At 46.2% G+C, this 14,681-nt stretch overlaps 2 protein-coding genes across 2 annotated transcripts in view; both read left to right on the top strand.

Moving 5' to 3' along the window:
• The window catches only part of LOC134943984 (carboxypeptidase O-like), a 32,809-nt gene extending 23,391 nt beyond the window's left edge, over positions 1 to 9,418 (top strand). The window contains exons 7-10 of the mRNA XM_063932533.1: positions 1,230 to 1,340; positions 6,157 to 6,247; positions 7,083 to 7,130; positions 9,090 to 9,418. Coding sequence (XP_063788603.1) covers positions 1,230 to 1,340; positions 6,157 to 6,247; positions 7,083 to 7,130; positions 9,090 to 9,418 — 579 coding nt within the window. The remainder of the gene's footprint in view (positions 1 to 1,229; positions 1,341 to 6,156; positions 6,248 to 7,082; positions 7,131 to 9,089) is intronic.
• A 1,375-nt stretch (positions 9,419 to 10,793) lies between these two features.
• Positions 10,794 to 14,681, top strand: part of LOC134943983 (carboxypeptidase O-like) — a 37,452-nt gene continuing 33,564 nt past the window's right edge. The window contains exon 1 of the mRNA XM_063932532.1: positions 10,794 to 10,882. Coding sequence (XP_063788602.1) covers positions 10,794 to 10,882 — 89 coding nt within the window. The remainder of the gene's footprint in view (positions 10,883 to 14,681) is intronic.

Here is a 14,681-nt window from a genome sequence, read left to right as displayed (position 1 = left end):
CATGTTGACCTAGAGTCCCTGTTGACCTAGAACCCACGTTGACCTACTTACTGTCAACCAATAGTGGTTGACCTAGACACTGTCGACTCTCCATACCACACCCGTAGAAACACCAGGAAGGAAGTTCCTTATGGGATTTAACAAGGTTGTCTTTTCCCACACAGGAGATCTCTCTAAGGAATTTCTTTTCTATATCACATACCCCCGGAGCAAGCATAGACAAGACACGCACCCCCGTCACAAGCAGCATCACACAGGATTGCTTCAATAGTTAATCAACAGTTTGCTGTAACAAATTCCAATATATGTCATGTTATAACTGAGTTGGGGGTCTATTTATGAAGCAGTGAAAAGAGTGGAGAAGTGAGCCTGTGGAGAAGTTGCCCATGGCGACCAATCAGAAGCTTCGTACAATTGTATAGTATGCAAATTATAAATGTTACCTCAATGCTGATTGGTTGCCATGGGCAACTTCTCCACTGGCTCACTTCTCCACACTTTTCACTGCTTTATGAATAGACCCCTTGGTCCCTAAATGAGGAAAGCTTACCAGAGCCCAGTTGGCAAATCTGCAGTATCGCAGTCATGTCACTCATTATCCTCTGCTCAGTCTTGCCAGATATCCCTTGGGATTTTGGGGTCTCTGTACTATGCAGGGTCGGACTGGCCCACAGGGGTACCAGGGAAACCACCGGTAGGCCCCACTGCCTGAGGACCCACTCCTTCCTCTAGGGATCAGGTTCCAGTCTGTGCACTTGTATTATACATGGTGGATATGTTGCATTACACTGCACTAAACTATTGTGTATTTCAAGCCTCTGTGGAAACTGGCCACACCCCCTTTGTAAGCTGGCCACACCCCTAAGTATTGGCCCCTATAACTGCATCCCCCCGGTGGGCCCTTCATATCCCAGTCCGACATTGGTACTATGCCTTGGAGAGAGAGAAAGTACCATCCAATCAGCTACTAACTCATTTTTCAAACACAGACTGTAACATGACAGGAAGCGATTGGTTGGTAATTTATCTCTCTCCAAGTTTTGATACATTCCCCCTCAGATATTTAGCAACTAATACAACGCAACAAACGCATCTACATATAAGCAATTGTGATACGTCCATTATTCCTGCTGCAGAAGCGGATCATTTCAGCAGATACGTTAGGTTTTTTTCATAGAAATGTAATACTATAAAAGATCATTCATTTGTACTCGTGCTGTATTCTACAGATTGTTACTAAACACCAGACTGATGCTTTGCTCAACAAGGTCCTTAGAGAAGTAGACTTCTACGTTGTTCCTGTATTTAACATCGATGGCTATATTTACTCATGGACAACGGTAAGACAAAGCAGAAGAGACAGACCAGAAATTGCATTGTAGTGAGGAGAATGTAAGATTTAGGGGGGGGATTTAATTCATAGCTGTGAAACTGGCGCAAAAAAAATGGCACTTATCACACATTTTGGGTTTCCTACCTCTGGGCAGGTTAAGCAAAATCCCAGATGGTGCCGCCTATTGGGGATAATTGAATTACCCCCTGGGGAACAGTTAGCCTCTGTAATGTATTTTTCCTGCTGCTAATTGAATTCCCCCCTTAGTCGTATTACAGGAGCCGCAGTATGAGGTACCGGCTACTGTCTCTGTAGATAACCATCTTAATTCTACTACGAAATCAAATCTTATCAGGGCGTTTCCTAGTGAAAATGCTTATTGCAGTTACTCCTAAACATAAGCCCAGGGAGAAGTACCATTTCCTGGTGGGACGTTTCAATAATCATGTTTTTTATTTGCATATACAAATGGTAATTTAATTTCTGATAAGTGCAAATCATGGAAGTGCAGAGAACTTATCCTAACACACCTACAGTATTTGTCTACCTGCCAGAATTCAAGGTTCCATCAAGAGGAAAAATACTCCTTAAATGGTGTATAAGCTGCAGAGGACACATGACTTGCACTTTACACAGTCCTCGCTGGTCTGATAATCTGTAGAATGTTGTGCAAACTGCAGCATACAGTATAGTGATTTCATGATTGGCCTCAAAGTCCCACATAGACTGCATGAATGTTTTGCCTGTGTAATGAATGATAGATAATTTGCAGGACAGGTCCCAGCCGTAGTCTAGAACTACACATGTAAGGGTGTGCCGCAAAATATAGACACAACGGGGTAAATTTACAAAGATGGGGGTTCTTTTTAAGATGGGATGTTGCCCAAAGCATCCAATCACAGCCTACTCATTTATCTAGCACCTGCTAGAAGATAATACCTGGAATCTGATTAGTTGCAACATCCCATCTTAAATAGAACTCCCGTCTTAGTAAATTTACCCTCAGCGGGTTCTTCTAACCACTATACAGTAGTTATCTGCAGTGCCATAACTAGACATTTTAGCGCTGTGTGCAAGAAACGGCATCGGCGCCCTCCCTTAATGCAAACCGGCGGCAGTGCGCACCGTAGCCGAGCGCAAAAAATATAGGGGCGTGACTTCACTGGAAAGGGGTGTGGCCACAAAATAATACCAATTCATATAATGGTGCACAGTAGTCTCCATTATTCAAATTACGCCGCACAGTAGCGCCACTACACCAGGTAGAGCCCCTTTGACACATTACGTCAGACAGCATCCCCCTTTTTTACACATTACGGCAGACAGCGTCCCCTTTTTTACACATTACGGCAGAGAGCGTTTCCCTTTACATATTACATCAGACAGAGTCCCCCTTTTACACCTTATGGCAGGCAGAGTCCCCCTTTCCCCCTTTAACACAGTACGGCAGCCAGTCCCCCTTACACCCCCTCCTACCCTTAGGGTGTAGTGTAGTGTAGTGAAGTGTACTGTGGTGTAGTGTAGTGTAATGTACTGTAGTGAAGTGTAGTGTAATATAGTGTAGTGTAGTGCACTGGAGTGAAGTGTAGTGTAATATAGTGTAGTGTAGTGTAGTGTAGTCACTTATGTGCTGTTGCGGGCTGGCGGTGGCAGCTTCACGGGGACACGGGAGGGCGGGTGACGGCTTCAGCAGCAGGAGTCTGGTGTGTGGCAGCGGCTTCCATATTGCAGGAGAGGGGGGCTGGGCCATTGAGAAGGCTGCACAGACGCCGCTGCGGCCTTCAGCAGTTTGGGCTCGGAGCTAGCAGGTGAGATGCTCGATTGTGTGCCCTCAGTGCATTTGCGCTGTGGGCAAGGCACCATCGGCACACATCTAGTTACTGCTCTGGTTATCTGTAAAGGCTCACACACAACTAATGCTCTTACACTCCACTAACAGCGGAAAGTGCATTATAAATAATACATAGGGTGAATGTTTCCTGCATTGCATTGAGAGATGTAGATTTCAGAATGGTCATGTCCAAACTCAACTCTACATTGCAGGGTGATTGTAAAACTGTCCAACCAGGAGTGGTTTCGGAGAGGAGAGGGCCTGTGTCCAGGATCCGATTGGACCACTTCCTCTCTGTAAGCGCAGGAGACTCCGGCTTTGCGCTAGAGTCTACCGCGCATGTGCAGGTCCTCAGGAACATGGCGTCCGTGCCTTGTTCCCAGGGACATCTGTTCTGTGCATGCGCGAATCACTGGGAAAATATCCGCCACGCCATTTTCCTGGTGATTTCTGCCGGTTGTGCTGACTTCGGAGTGGTAATATATGTATATGGTTGCAGCACCATTATATATATGCCACTATGTCCAGCATTTGTCGGCTACATGCAGAAGCAGACAGTATTTACCCTGCATGCCGACATAAGACATGTATTTGCAGCCTGCACGCCTTGTGTTACCCGCGCACGGTGTTACCCAGGTGCACAGTTACAGGTATAGGCCCTCATTCCGAGTTGATCGGTCGCAAGGCGATTTTAGCAGAGTTACACACGCTAAGCCGCCGCCTACTGGGAGTGAATCTTAGCTTCTTAAAATTGCGACCGATGTATTCGCAATATTGCGATTACAAACTTCTTAGCAGTTTCTGAGTAGCTCCAGACTTACTCTGCCTGTGCGATCAGTTCAGTGCTTGTCGTTCCTGGTTTGACGTCACAAACACACCCAGCGTTCGCCCAGACACTCCCCCGTTTCTCCGGCCACTCCTGCGTTTTTTCCGGAAACGGTAGCGTTTTCATCCACACGCCCCTAAAACGCCATGTTTCCGCCCAGTAACACCCATTTCCTGTCAATCACACTACGATCGCCGGAGCGATGAAAAAGCCGTGAGTAAAAATACTATCTTCATTGTAAAATTACTTGGCGCAGTCGCAGTGCGAATATTGCGCATGCGTACTAAGCGGATTTTCACTGCGATGCGATGAAAAATACCGAGCGAACGACTCGGAATGAGGGCCATAGATCTTGCTCTGTTTTACTTTACTCTTACCTCAGAATCAGCCCATAATGTTTATTTCAAAAACTACCAAAGTCTAGTCTTAAAAAACAACATAAAATCCGGATAGATGCACTATGGAAATGATACAGAAAACAGGTAAGGTATGCTTAGTGCCCAGAGGGGGGGAAATCAACCAAAATGTTACCCTGTAAGGATAAAGTGAAGCATCTCTCAGGCTAGATCTGCCAGGTCTATGGGACAAGACAGAGAAGCTCAGAAAGAGGGAACTTTAGACCTTATTTACAGTATGTTATTTTATTACAATCATTATCTTCACCTTTAGAACATCCATACATACAATTAGATACATTTACAAAAGGTGACTTATTAATTCCGGCATCACAGTATGTATCACAGTTACACTTTAAACCTTGTCACTTTGTGCTAGAATAACTGTCGTCTTTTTATGACCCCCATCTTCAATAAAGCGTTTCAAAGACAAGTTGGAAAACAATAGGAAAATAAGTTCCACCACGCCGCGCTGTGGCTTAGGGGACACTGTGCGCGATGACGCAGGTCCTGCTCTGCGCAGTCCGCCTACCATCAGTGTTGTACGCAAACCATCCGTTTTGTGGGCCTGATTCAGAGTTGATCGTAGCCGTGCAGAATTTTGCACGGCTACGATCATTTACTCCGACATGCAGGGGGGACACTCAGCACAGGGCTAGTCTGCCCCGAATGTCAGGCCCCCCCCCCCCCCCCCCGCCGCACAAGTACAAAAGCATCGCACCGCGGCGATGCTTTTGTACTTTACGAGTAGCTCCCTGTCTGTTTAACTCCTGCGCGCTGGCAGGGAGCTAGTCGTTGCTGTCCGGGGCGAAGTGGCTGCATGTGATGCATTGTGACGCCGGCGCATGCTCAGTTCAGACCTAAACGGCTGCTGTGCGAAAACACACAGCAGCGATCTGGTCTGAATTAGGCCCTGTGTACAGCGCAGAATCAGGTCTAATATACCCTAACAGTCCAGAACCCTCAATTACTACACATATGTGACGTATGAAGGTCGTCATACCAGAATATCACACATTTCTTCCTTCTACTTCCTTGCAAGAAGGACAGAAATCATTCTACAATGACATGTTCTCTGTATAAGCTTTATATGCAGTGTAGTGCATAGGCAAACGCGGGGGGTGGGGGGGGTTCTGGTTGCCCAGAAACCCCCTCCTCTTGGCAAGTGGCTCAAATTATAACAACAATAGCAATGGTATATAATACGGTTACTAGAGATGCCACCACATCATGCAGTGTATGGTACAGAGCAGAGCTGCTGCACATGCCCAGTGGGAGCAGCTTCTTCTACCAAGTTTGCTGTGTGTGGATCTGAGCCCTCAGTCAGTGCACTGGACCAGAGAGTAGCTACCGGGAAGAAGAGACAGGAGCCTTACCATGTGGTGGGAGAATGTTTGCATAGAAAGTGCAGTACTGGTTCCATTATATTTGTGTATTTATTTATTATAGTATGTTTAACCTCTTCCTGATTACTTATCTTATTTATATTATTTAAATATGTTTGATACAGCCTATACTATAGACCATATATTGTGTTAAATATTAATACTGTATTCCATGTTCCGCCAAGTGGGAGATTGTGGATTGCATTTGGAAACCCCTCTCTAGAAATCCTGCGTTTGCCACTGTAGTCTAAGCATGTGACTGTAGAAGACTCCATGCATGTAGTAATACCTTCACAGACAGACATATTAGTAATTACAGTACAGAAGGATACACAACATAATGGAAGCCATACCAAAAAAATGTTTAATTTTGGCATTAAACACAGGAGCGTCTGTGGAGAAAGAATCGCGCCCCATACGAAAATGGCACCTGTTACGGAGTGGACCTGAATCGGAATTTTGATGCGCAGTGGTGCAGTAAGTCAATTTGCAAATTACTGAATTTTTCACATTGAAAAATATCTATTTAAAAAAAATGCATACTTTTATTTTCATTTTTAGGCACAATAAACAACCAAATCTGTGTATTGCATTTAATCATGATTAATCTGTTCTTGGCATAATATGTTGCTATGACAAGCATAGGGCAGCATGGATGGTGTAGTGGTTAGCATTACTGCCTCAAAGCACTGAGGTCATGGGTTCGATTCCCACTATGGCTCTAACTGTGCGGAGTTTGTATATTTTCTCCGTACTTGCGTTGGTTTCCTCCAGGTACTCCGGTTTCCTCCCACAATCCGAAAAAATATACTGATAAGTATATTTGGATCCCAACAAAATTAACCCTAGCATGAATGTGTGTGTGGGTACATGTGGTAGGGAATATAGAGTGTAAGCTCCACTGGGGCAGGGACTGATGTGAATGGCCAATTCTCTGTAAAGCCCTGCGGAATATGTGCTATATAAATAACTGGTAATAAATAATAATAAGTGTTACTGGTACTCTGTATATGAAATGTCAGTCAATATTTGACCTGTAACCTGCAATACCTGGCACTATCAGCAGAGGGCACTATTGTCATTGCATTGCATAGGACAGAGCTTACACGTGCACAGATGTATATGAAATAACAGCTTCAAGCACTTCAGAACACGCCTATTACAGAACGTGTCGGGCGAAGGTTGTTACTTGGAATAAGGAACAGGAACACAGCACAGATCAGGGTCAGCAATTGTTTAAACTATTTTCTATAACTTTTTAACTTTTTAATAGCAATAATCTCACTAATATCACCACAATTGCATCTTGTAGGTGCAGTAATAGTGAGATCAGGACTATTTCAGAACTTGCCATCTTTTGGTGAGTAATACATAGGCTTAAAGGCTGTATAGAGGGTGCTATGGTAGTTTCTGTTCAGGGTTGGGTACGGGTGACGGGCGTGACCGCCGGTCACATAACTACGTCCCTCTGTTCAGTTACAGGTCGTAGATAGCGCTGACTGTCTCATTACCAAACTGTTTCCCCGGTACTATGATTGTACAGAAAGAACATTTGTTATTTCAAATTTTAACTTGCCTCATGGCAAGACATCTTCATCTCATTATCATCATCATCATCATCATCATCGTCAAAGTCCCAGACATGACCGCATTTCAGTTGCATCTCCACTTAGATGTGAAGGAGCGTAACTCTGCCATAATGGGTGTGCCGACATAGACAAAGTGCATGACGGAATTGCGGGCTGCGCTGCTTTGGACGGAAGCTAAACATGATGGTTTTCAAACAAATCTTTTACATCCAGCATTGTGACATAAGTGCAGAGATGTAGGGGTCGGTCCTCCAGACATTCGAATCCATACAAATCCTGGAGAACCGATCTGAATAGAGTCCCGGTTTGGATCTTCCCTTGGTTCGGGATTCAGATTTTGGATCCTAATTTGGGGTTTTGGATGGCAAAAATTACATGATTTTACCTGTTTTTATTGTTTTTATTATAGTTTTTTTAAATCACTGATTATACTTTTATTTTTTATAAATTTTTTCCTTTAAACAAAACCAAAAACCGAAAAGTTGTGATTATAATATTTACCTTACGTATCACATTCTTCTAGAAGACCCACAGAAGGGTCATGCCACCAGCCGCTGATCACCAGAGACACTATACCGGTCCAGGGATAATCCCCACATTTGTCCTCTACAAAGCTCAGGATATTTCCCAGGTCCTGTGGATTCATTGCTCCAGTGCTGTACTAGTAGTATATGGTGTTTCGGCAGGAACCTACGTTATGTAGGAAATATTAGCACCTCTCACAAGGCCAAGCCATTTTCATCTCAAGCATATTTCCAGGATGAGACGCTTTCTGACCCATGATGCTACTAAGACCCTTATCCACTCACTGGTCATCTCCAGACTGGACTACTGTAATCTCCTCATAACTGGTTCCCCTGACATATACGCCTCTCTCCACTCCAACCTATCCTCAATGCTGCAGCCCGGCTCATCTTCCTGACCAAACTCACTACGTCCACCTCTCCTCTCTTACTAGACCTTCACTGGCCCCCCTTCCCTTTCAGAATCTAATTCAAACTTCTCACACTCTCTTACAAAGCTCTCACCCACTCCTCTCCCATCTACATCTCTGACCTTATCTCCCTTTACTCTCCCACCCGTCCTCTTCGCTCTGCTAATGCATGCCGACTCTCCTGTCTTCTGATTACTTCCTCTCATCACTACCTCCAAGATTTCTCACATGCTGCTCCCTTTCTCTGGAATTCTCTACCTCTCGCCCTCAGACTCTCCACCACTCTCAAAAAATGTCACACGGGCTCTCAAGACCCACTTCTTCACAAAACCCAGACAAATTTCATCCTAACCCTCTGTCCCATGCTCTCTGTCTACTCCTTGTCACCCCTGTCTGTCTACCCCTCCCCTTTAGAATGTAAGCTCTCACGAGCAGGGCCCTCTTCCTTCATTTGCTTATCCTTTTCTTACTTTAATAATCTTCAACTGCACCAAATCCCGCAGTTTTCTGCCACCTGATACTTATGTCAGTGTCATATGCTGAAGTAGTTATGTTTATTTACCCTGTATTTGTCCAATATTGTCGTCAACTGTAAGTCACTGTTTTCCTGTATTGATTATTTGTTTATGTACTCTGTAATTGGGCGCTGCGGAACCCTTGTGGCGCCATATAAATAAAGGATAATGATAATAATAATTAGCTGATTTGTGACATAGGAGCAGCTGAACGGCCGCAGGGAACCCTGTTGTGATATCTCAGGTGACTTCAGCATTTACTCTTTGTCCCCAATGTTCAGCTATTGGCGCTTCTAGAAACTGCAACAGCTCCACCTTTTGCGGATCATCTGTAGCCTCAGAACCCGAGACTAAGGCACTGTCAGGCCTCATAGAGCTGATCAAGTCTGATATTCTCTTCTACCTGACCATACATTCCTATGGAAAGATGATTCTCCTTCCCTACGGTTACACGCTCGATCTATCTAAGGACCATGAACTGCTGGTAAGTGCTGACTGTAATCTTATTGTTAATAGTCATTCTCCATGGATGAGTTATGGAGTGATCATTGGACCCAAATCATTGGGCAGCAACTTAAACTACAACAACTGGATGAACATACAGACCTGATCGTAGCAGCAAACTTGTTAGCAGTTGGGCAAACCCATGTGCACTGCAGGTGGGGCAGATGTAACATGTGCAGAGAGAGTTAGATTTGGGTGGGTTATAGTGTTTCTGTGCAGGTTAAATACTGGCTGCTTTATTTTTACACTGCAATTTAGATTTCAGTTTGAACACACCTCACCCAACTCTAACTCTCTCTGCACATGTTACATCTGCCCCCCCCCCCCCCCCCCCCCCCCCCTGCAGTGCACATGGTTTTGCCCAACGGCTAACAAATTTGATGCTACAATCAGGTCTGAAAAACGCCCATAGTCATTAAAGGAAAATAGTATTAAAATTGGAGGGGAGGTGTATCAAGTCTTGGAGAGAGAAAAAGTGGGGATGTTGTGCAAAGCAATCAGAGCAAGATGAACTATCACTATCAAGCTGCATTCTCAGAATGCATAAGGGGTCCGCCATGTGTTTGCGATGTCCCGGTATGTATTAAGCTCTGGAAAGTGAAACCTGTTCCCGATAGGCAACGTCATCTATCAGTGGCATTCTCTGGGCAGAGTTTTCTGCAGAGTTCCCCTGAGAGGAACCCAGAAGTCCTGTGTACACAAGGGACAGCTCTTATGCATTACATAAGCAGTGGGATACTGTATATTGCATTGAAAATGATACATTACACATGCAATCAGCTTGTACCTGTCATTTAGCACAGGGACTTTACTTTATCTCTCTCCAAGGTTTGGTCCACCTCCCCTTGTGGCTGTCAGTCCTTATACAACTGCAAACAAGACATTAGGGCCTCATAAAAAGTTATATGCTCATTCATTTGCGTGGTGTAGAAAGAAGCATTTCTGTTACGCACGCATAGCTCAACGCGGCTCCTGACAGGCTATGATGGATTTCACTATAACAGCGCCCAGGTCTGGGCTAGGCTAGGTGCAGGCTGAATGGTCAATACCGGTACAAGGGGTCACGGCTATGATAAGCCACCCTGACATGCGGGAGGACGCCCAGCACAGCGCTAGTCCGTCCCGCATGTCTGGCCCTCCCCCCGCTGCACAGGTACAAAAGCATCCCACGGCGGCAACGCTTTTGTAACTATAGAGTAGCTGCCTACCAGCGCAGCCCTTGCTTGCTGGCAGGGAGCTACCCTTCACTCTCCGGGTCACAGCGGCTACGTGTGACATCACACAGCCACCGTGGCCCGCCCCCCGCACGGTCTGGGTATGCCTGCGTTGCCTGGGCCGCACCCCCAAAATGGTGGTCCAACACCGCTGGCACGCCCCCTCCTGCCCAGCAAACGCCTCTGCCTGTCAATCAGGCAGAGGTGATCGCTGGGCTGAGATGCCGGTCACATCTCTGGCATGCGCCGGCACACTGCGGCCGGCGCATGCGCAGTTCAGACCTGATCGGCTGCTATGCGAAAACGCACAGCAGTGATCAGCTCTTAATCAGCCCCAATGAGCTGGAAACTGATGAGTAGGTTCTGGCAGGGTTTCCACTGAATAACAGCAGCAGGACCAGTCAATAGATGCAGAGTACAAAACTATAACCGGCAGGGAGGCTAAGCCCTTCCAGCCTTTTACAGAACTGTGGTGCATTTTCTACAGTGCATCGCTGTTACTAATCTGCTACATTATCATGCATGCACCAGCAGTATTTACTGGATATACTTATCAAGCCAAGCCTCTAAGCATCGGATACTACCACTGCATTTCCCCGGTGGGCCTCTAATGCCCCAGTCTGACATTACCCATCACTGGGTATTTCAGGAGATGAACATACTGAGGCTGGAGGCTGACTGTGAAAATTATGCTTTTTGAATATTCTCTATTATATTACCAGTACTTTATAATTAGAATTTCTCTATCGTCCTAAGTGGATGCTGGGGTTCCTGAAAGGACCATGGGGGGATAGCGGCTCCGCAGGAGACAGGGCACAAAAAAGTAAAGCTTTTACCAGATCAGGTGGTGTGCACTGGCTCCTCCCCCTATGACCCTCCTCCAGACTCCAGTTAGATTTTGTGCCCGAACGAGAAGGGTGCAATCTAGGTGGCTCTCCTAAAGAGCTGCTTAGAGAAAGTTTAGCTTAGGTTTTTTACTTTACAGTGAGTCCTGCTGGCAACAGGATCACTGCAACGAGGGACTTAGGGGAGAAGTAGTGAACTCACCTGCGTGCAGAGTGGATTTGCTGCTTGGCTACTGGACACTAGCTCCAGAGGGACGATCACAGGTACAGCCTGGATGGTCACCGGAGCCGCGCCGCCGGCCCCCTTGCAGACGCTGAAGAGAGAAGAGGTCCAAAATCGGCGGCTGAAGACTCCTGAGTCTTCATAAAGGTAGCGCACAGCACTGCAGCTGTGCGCCATTTTCCTCTCAGCACACTTCACACAACAGTCACTGAGGGTGCAGAGCGCTGGGGGGGGCGCTCTGAGAGGCAAATAAAAACCTTATTAGAGGCAAAAAATACCTCACATATAGCCCACAGAGGCTATATGGAGATATTTAACCCCTGCCTAACTTCAAAAATAGCGGGAGACGAGCCCGCCGAAAAAGGGGCGGGGCCTATCTCCTCAGCACACAGCGCCATTTTCTCTCACAGAAAAGCTGGAGAGAAGGCTCCCAGGCTCTCCCCTGCACTGCACTACAGAAACAGGGTTAAAACAGAGAGGGGGGGCACTGATTTTGGCGATATTGTATATATATAAAAGATGCTATAAGGGAGAAACACTTATATAAGGTTGTCCCTATATAATTATAGCGTTTTTGGTGTGTGCTGGCAGACTCTCCCTCTGTCTCCCCAAAGGGCTAGTGGGTCCTGTCCTCTGTCAGAGCATTCCCGGTGTGTGTGCTGTGTGTCGGTACGTGTGTGTCGACATGTATGAGGACGATGTTGGTGAGGAGGCGGAGAAATTGCCTGTAATGGTGATGTCACTCTCTAGGGAGTCGACACCGGAATGGATGGCTTATTTAGAGAATTACGTGAGAATGTCAACACGCTGCAAGGTCGGTTGACGACATGAGACGGCCGACAATCTATTAGGACCGGTCCAGGCGTCTCAGAAACACCGTCAGGGGTTTTAAAAACGCCCATTTACCTCAGTCGGTCGACACAGACACAGACACGGACACTGAATACAGTGTCGACGGTGAATAAACAAACGTATTTCTCATTAGGGCCACACGTTAAGGGCAATGAAGGAGGTGTTACGTGTTTCTGATACTACAAGTACCACAAGAAAGGGTATTATGTGGGAGTGAAAAAACTGCCTGTAGTTTTTCCTGAATCAGATAAAATAAAATGAAGTGTGTGATGATGCGTAGGGTTACCCCGATAGCAAATATTGGCGTTATACCCTTTCCCGCCAGAAATTAGGGTACGTTGGGAAACACCCCTTAGGGTGATAAGGCGCTCACACGCTTATCAAGTGGCGTTACCGTCTCCAGATACGGCCGCCCTCAAGGAGCCAGCTGATAGGAAGCTGGAAAAATATCCTAAAAAGTATATACACACATACGGTGGTTATACTGCGACCAGCGATCGCCATCAGCCTGGAGATGCAGTGCTGGGTTGGCTTGGTCGGATTCCCTGACTGAAAATATTTTATTCATGTAGAGCATTTAATAGGATGCATTCTATATATATGTATGTGAGATGCACAGAGGGATATTTGCTCTCTGGCATCAAGATAAGTGCGTTGTCCATATCTCCCAGAAGATGTCAGGGACACGACAGTGGTCAGGTGATACAGATCCCATACGGCAGATGGAAGTATTGCTGTATAAAGGGAAGGAGTTATTTGGGGGTCGGTCCATCGGACCTGGGGACCACAGCAACAGCTGGGAAATCCAACCTTTTTTACCCCAAGTTACATCTCAGCTAAAAAAGACACCGTCTTTTCAGCCTCAATCTTTCCTTTCCCATGAGGGCATGCAGGCAAAAGGCCAGTCATATCTGCCCAGACATAGAGGTAAGGGAAGTAGACTGCAGCAGGCAGCCTTTTCCCAGGAAAAGAAGCCCTCCACCGCGTCTGCCAAGTCCTCAGCATGACGCTGGGGCCGTGCAAGCGGACTCAAGGTGGGGGGGTAGTCTCAAGAGTCTCAGGGCGCAGTGGGATCACTCGCAAGTTGACCCCTAGATCGTACGAGTATTATCCCAGGGGTAAAGATTGGAGAGTCGAGACATCTTCTCCTCGCAGGTTCCTGAAGTCTGCTTTACCAACGGCTCCCTCCGACAGGGAGGCAGCATTGGAAACAATTCACAAGCTGTATATCCAGCAGGTGATAATCAAAGTACCCCTCCTACGACAAGGAAAAGGGTATTATTTTTCCACACTATATTGTGGTACTGAAGCCAGACGGCTTGGTGACACATAGTCTAAATCTAAAATGTTTTGAACACTTACATAAAAGGTTCAAATCGAGATAAAGTCACTCAGAGCAGTGATAGCGAACCGGAAACTATATGGTGTCCCTGGACATCAAGGATTACCTCCATGTCCAAATTTTGTCCTTCTCATCAAGGGTACCTCTGGTTCGTGGTACAGAACTGTCAATATCAGTTTCAGACGATGCCGTTTGAATTATCCACGGCACCCCGGGCCTTTTTACCAAGGTAATGGCCGAAAAGATGTTTCTTCAAAGAAAAAAGGCATCTAAATTATCCCTTACTTGCACGACCTAAAAAGGGCAAGTTCCAGAGAACAGTTGGAGGTCGGAAGAGCACTATCTAAAGTAGTTCTTCGACGGCACGACTGGATTCTAAATATTCCAAGAATCGCAGCTGTTTTCCGACGATACGTCTGCTGTTCCTAGGGATGATTCTGGACACGGTTCAGAAAAAGGTTTTTCTTCCCGAGGAAAAAGCCAAGGAGTTATCCGACCTGTCAGGAACCTCCTAAAACCAGGAAAGGTGTCTGTACATCAATGCACAAGAGTCCTGGGAAAAATGGTGGCTTTTTACGAAGCAATTCCATTCGGCAGATTCCATGCAAGAATTTTCCAAAGGGATCTGTTGGACAAATGGTCAGGGTCGCATCCTCAGATGCACCTGCGAATAACCCTGTCGCCAAGGACAAGGGTATATCTTCTGTGGTGGTTGCAAAAGGCTCATCTATTGGAGGGCCGCAGATTCGGCATACAGGATTTGATCCTGGTGACCACGGACGCCAGCCTGAGAGGTTGGGGAGCAGTCACACAAGGAAGAAACTTCCAGGGGGTATGGACGAACCTGGAAAAGTCTCTTCACATAAACATTCTGGTACTAAGAGCAATCTAAA

The sequence above is a fragment of the Pseudophryne corroboree genome, chromosome 7 (assembly GCF_028390025.1).
Source record: "Pseudophryne corroboree isolate aPseCor3 chromosome 7, aPseCor3.hap2, whole genome shotgun sequence".
NCBI lineage: Eukaryota > Metazoa > Chordata > Amphibia > Anura > Myobatrachidae > Pseudophryne > Pseudophryne corroboree.
This window is presented reverse-complemented; position numbering and strand designations above follow the sequence as displayed.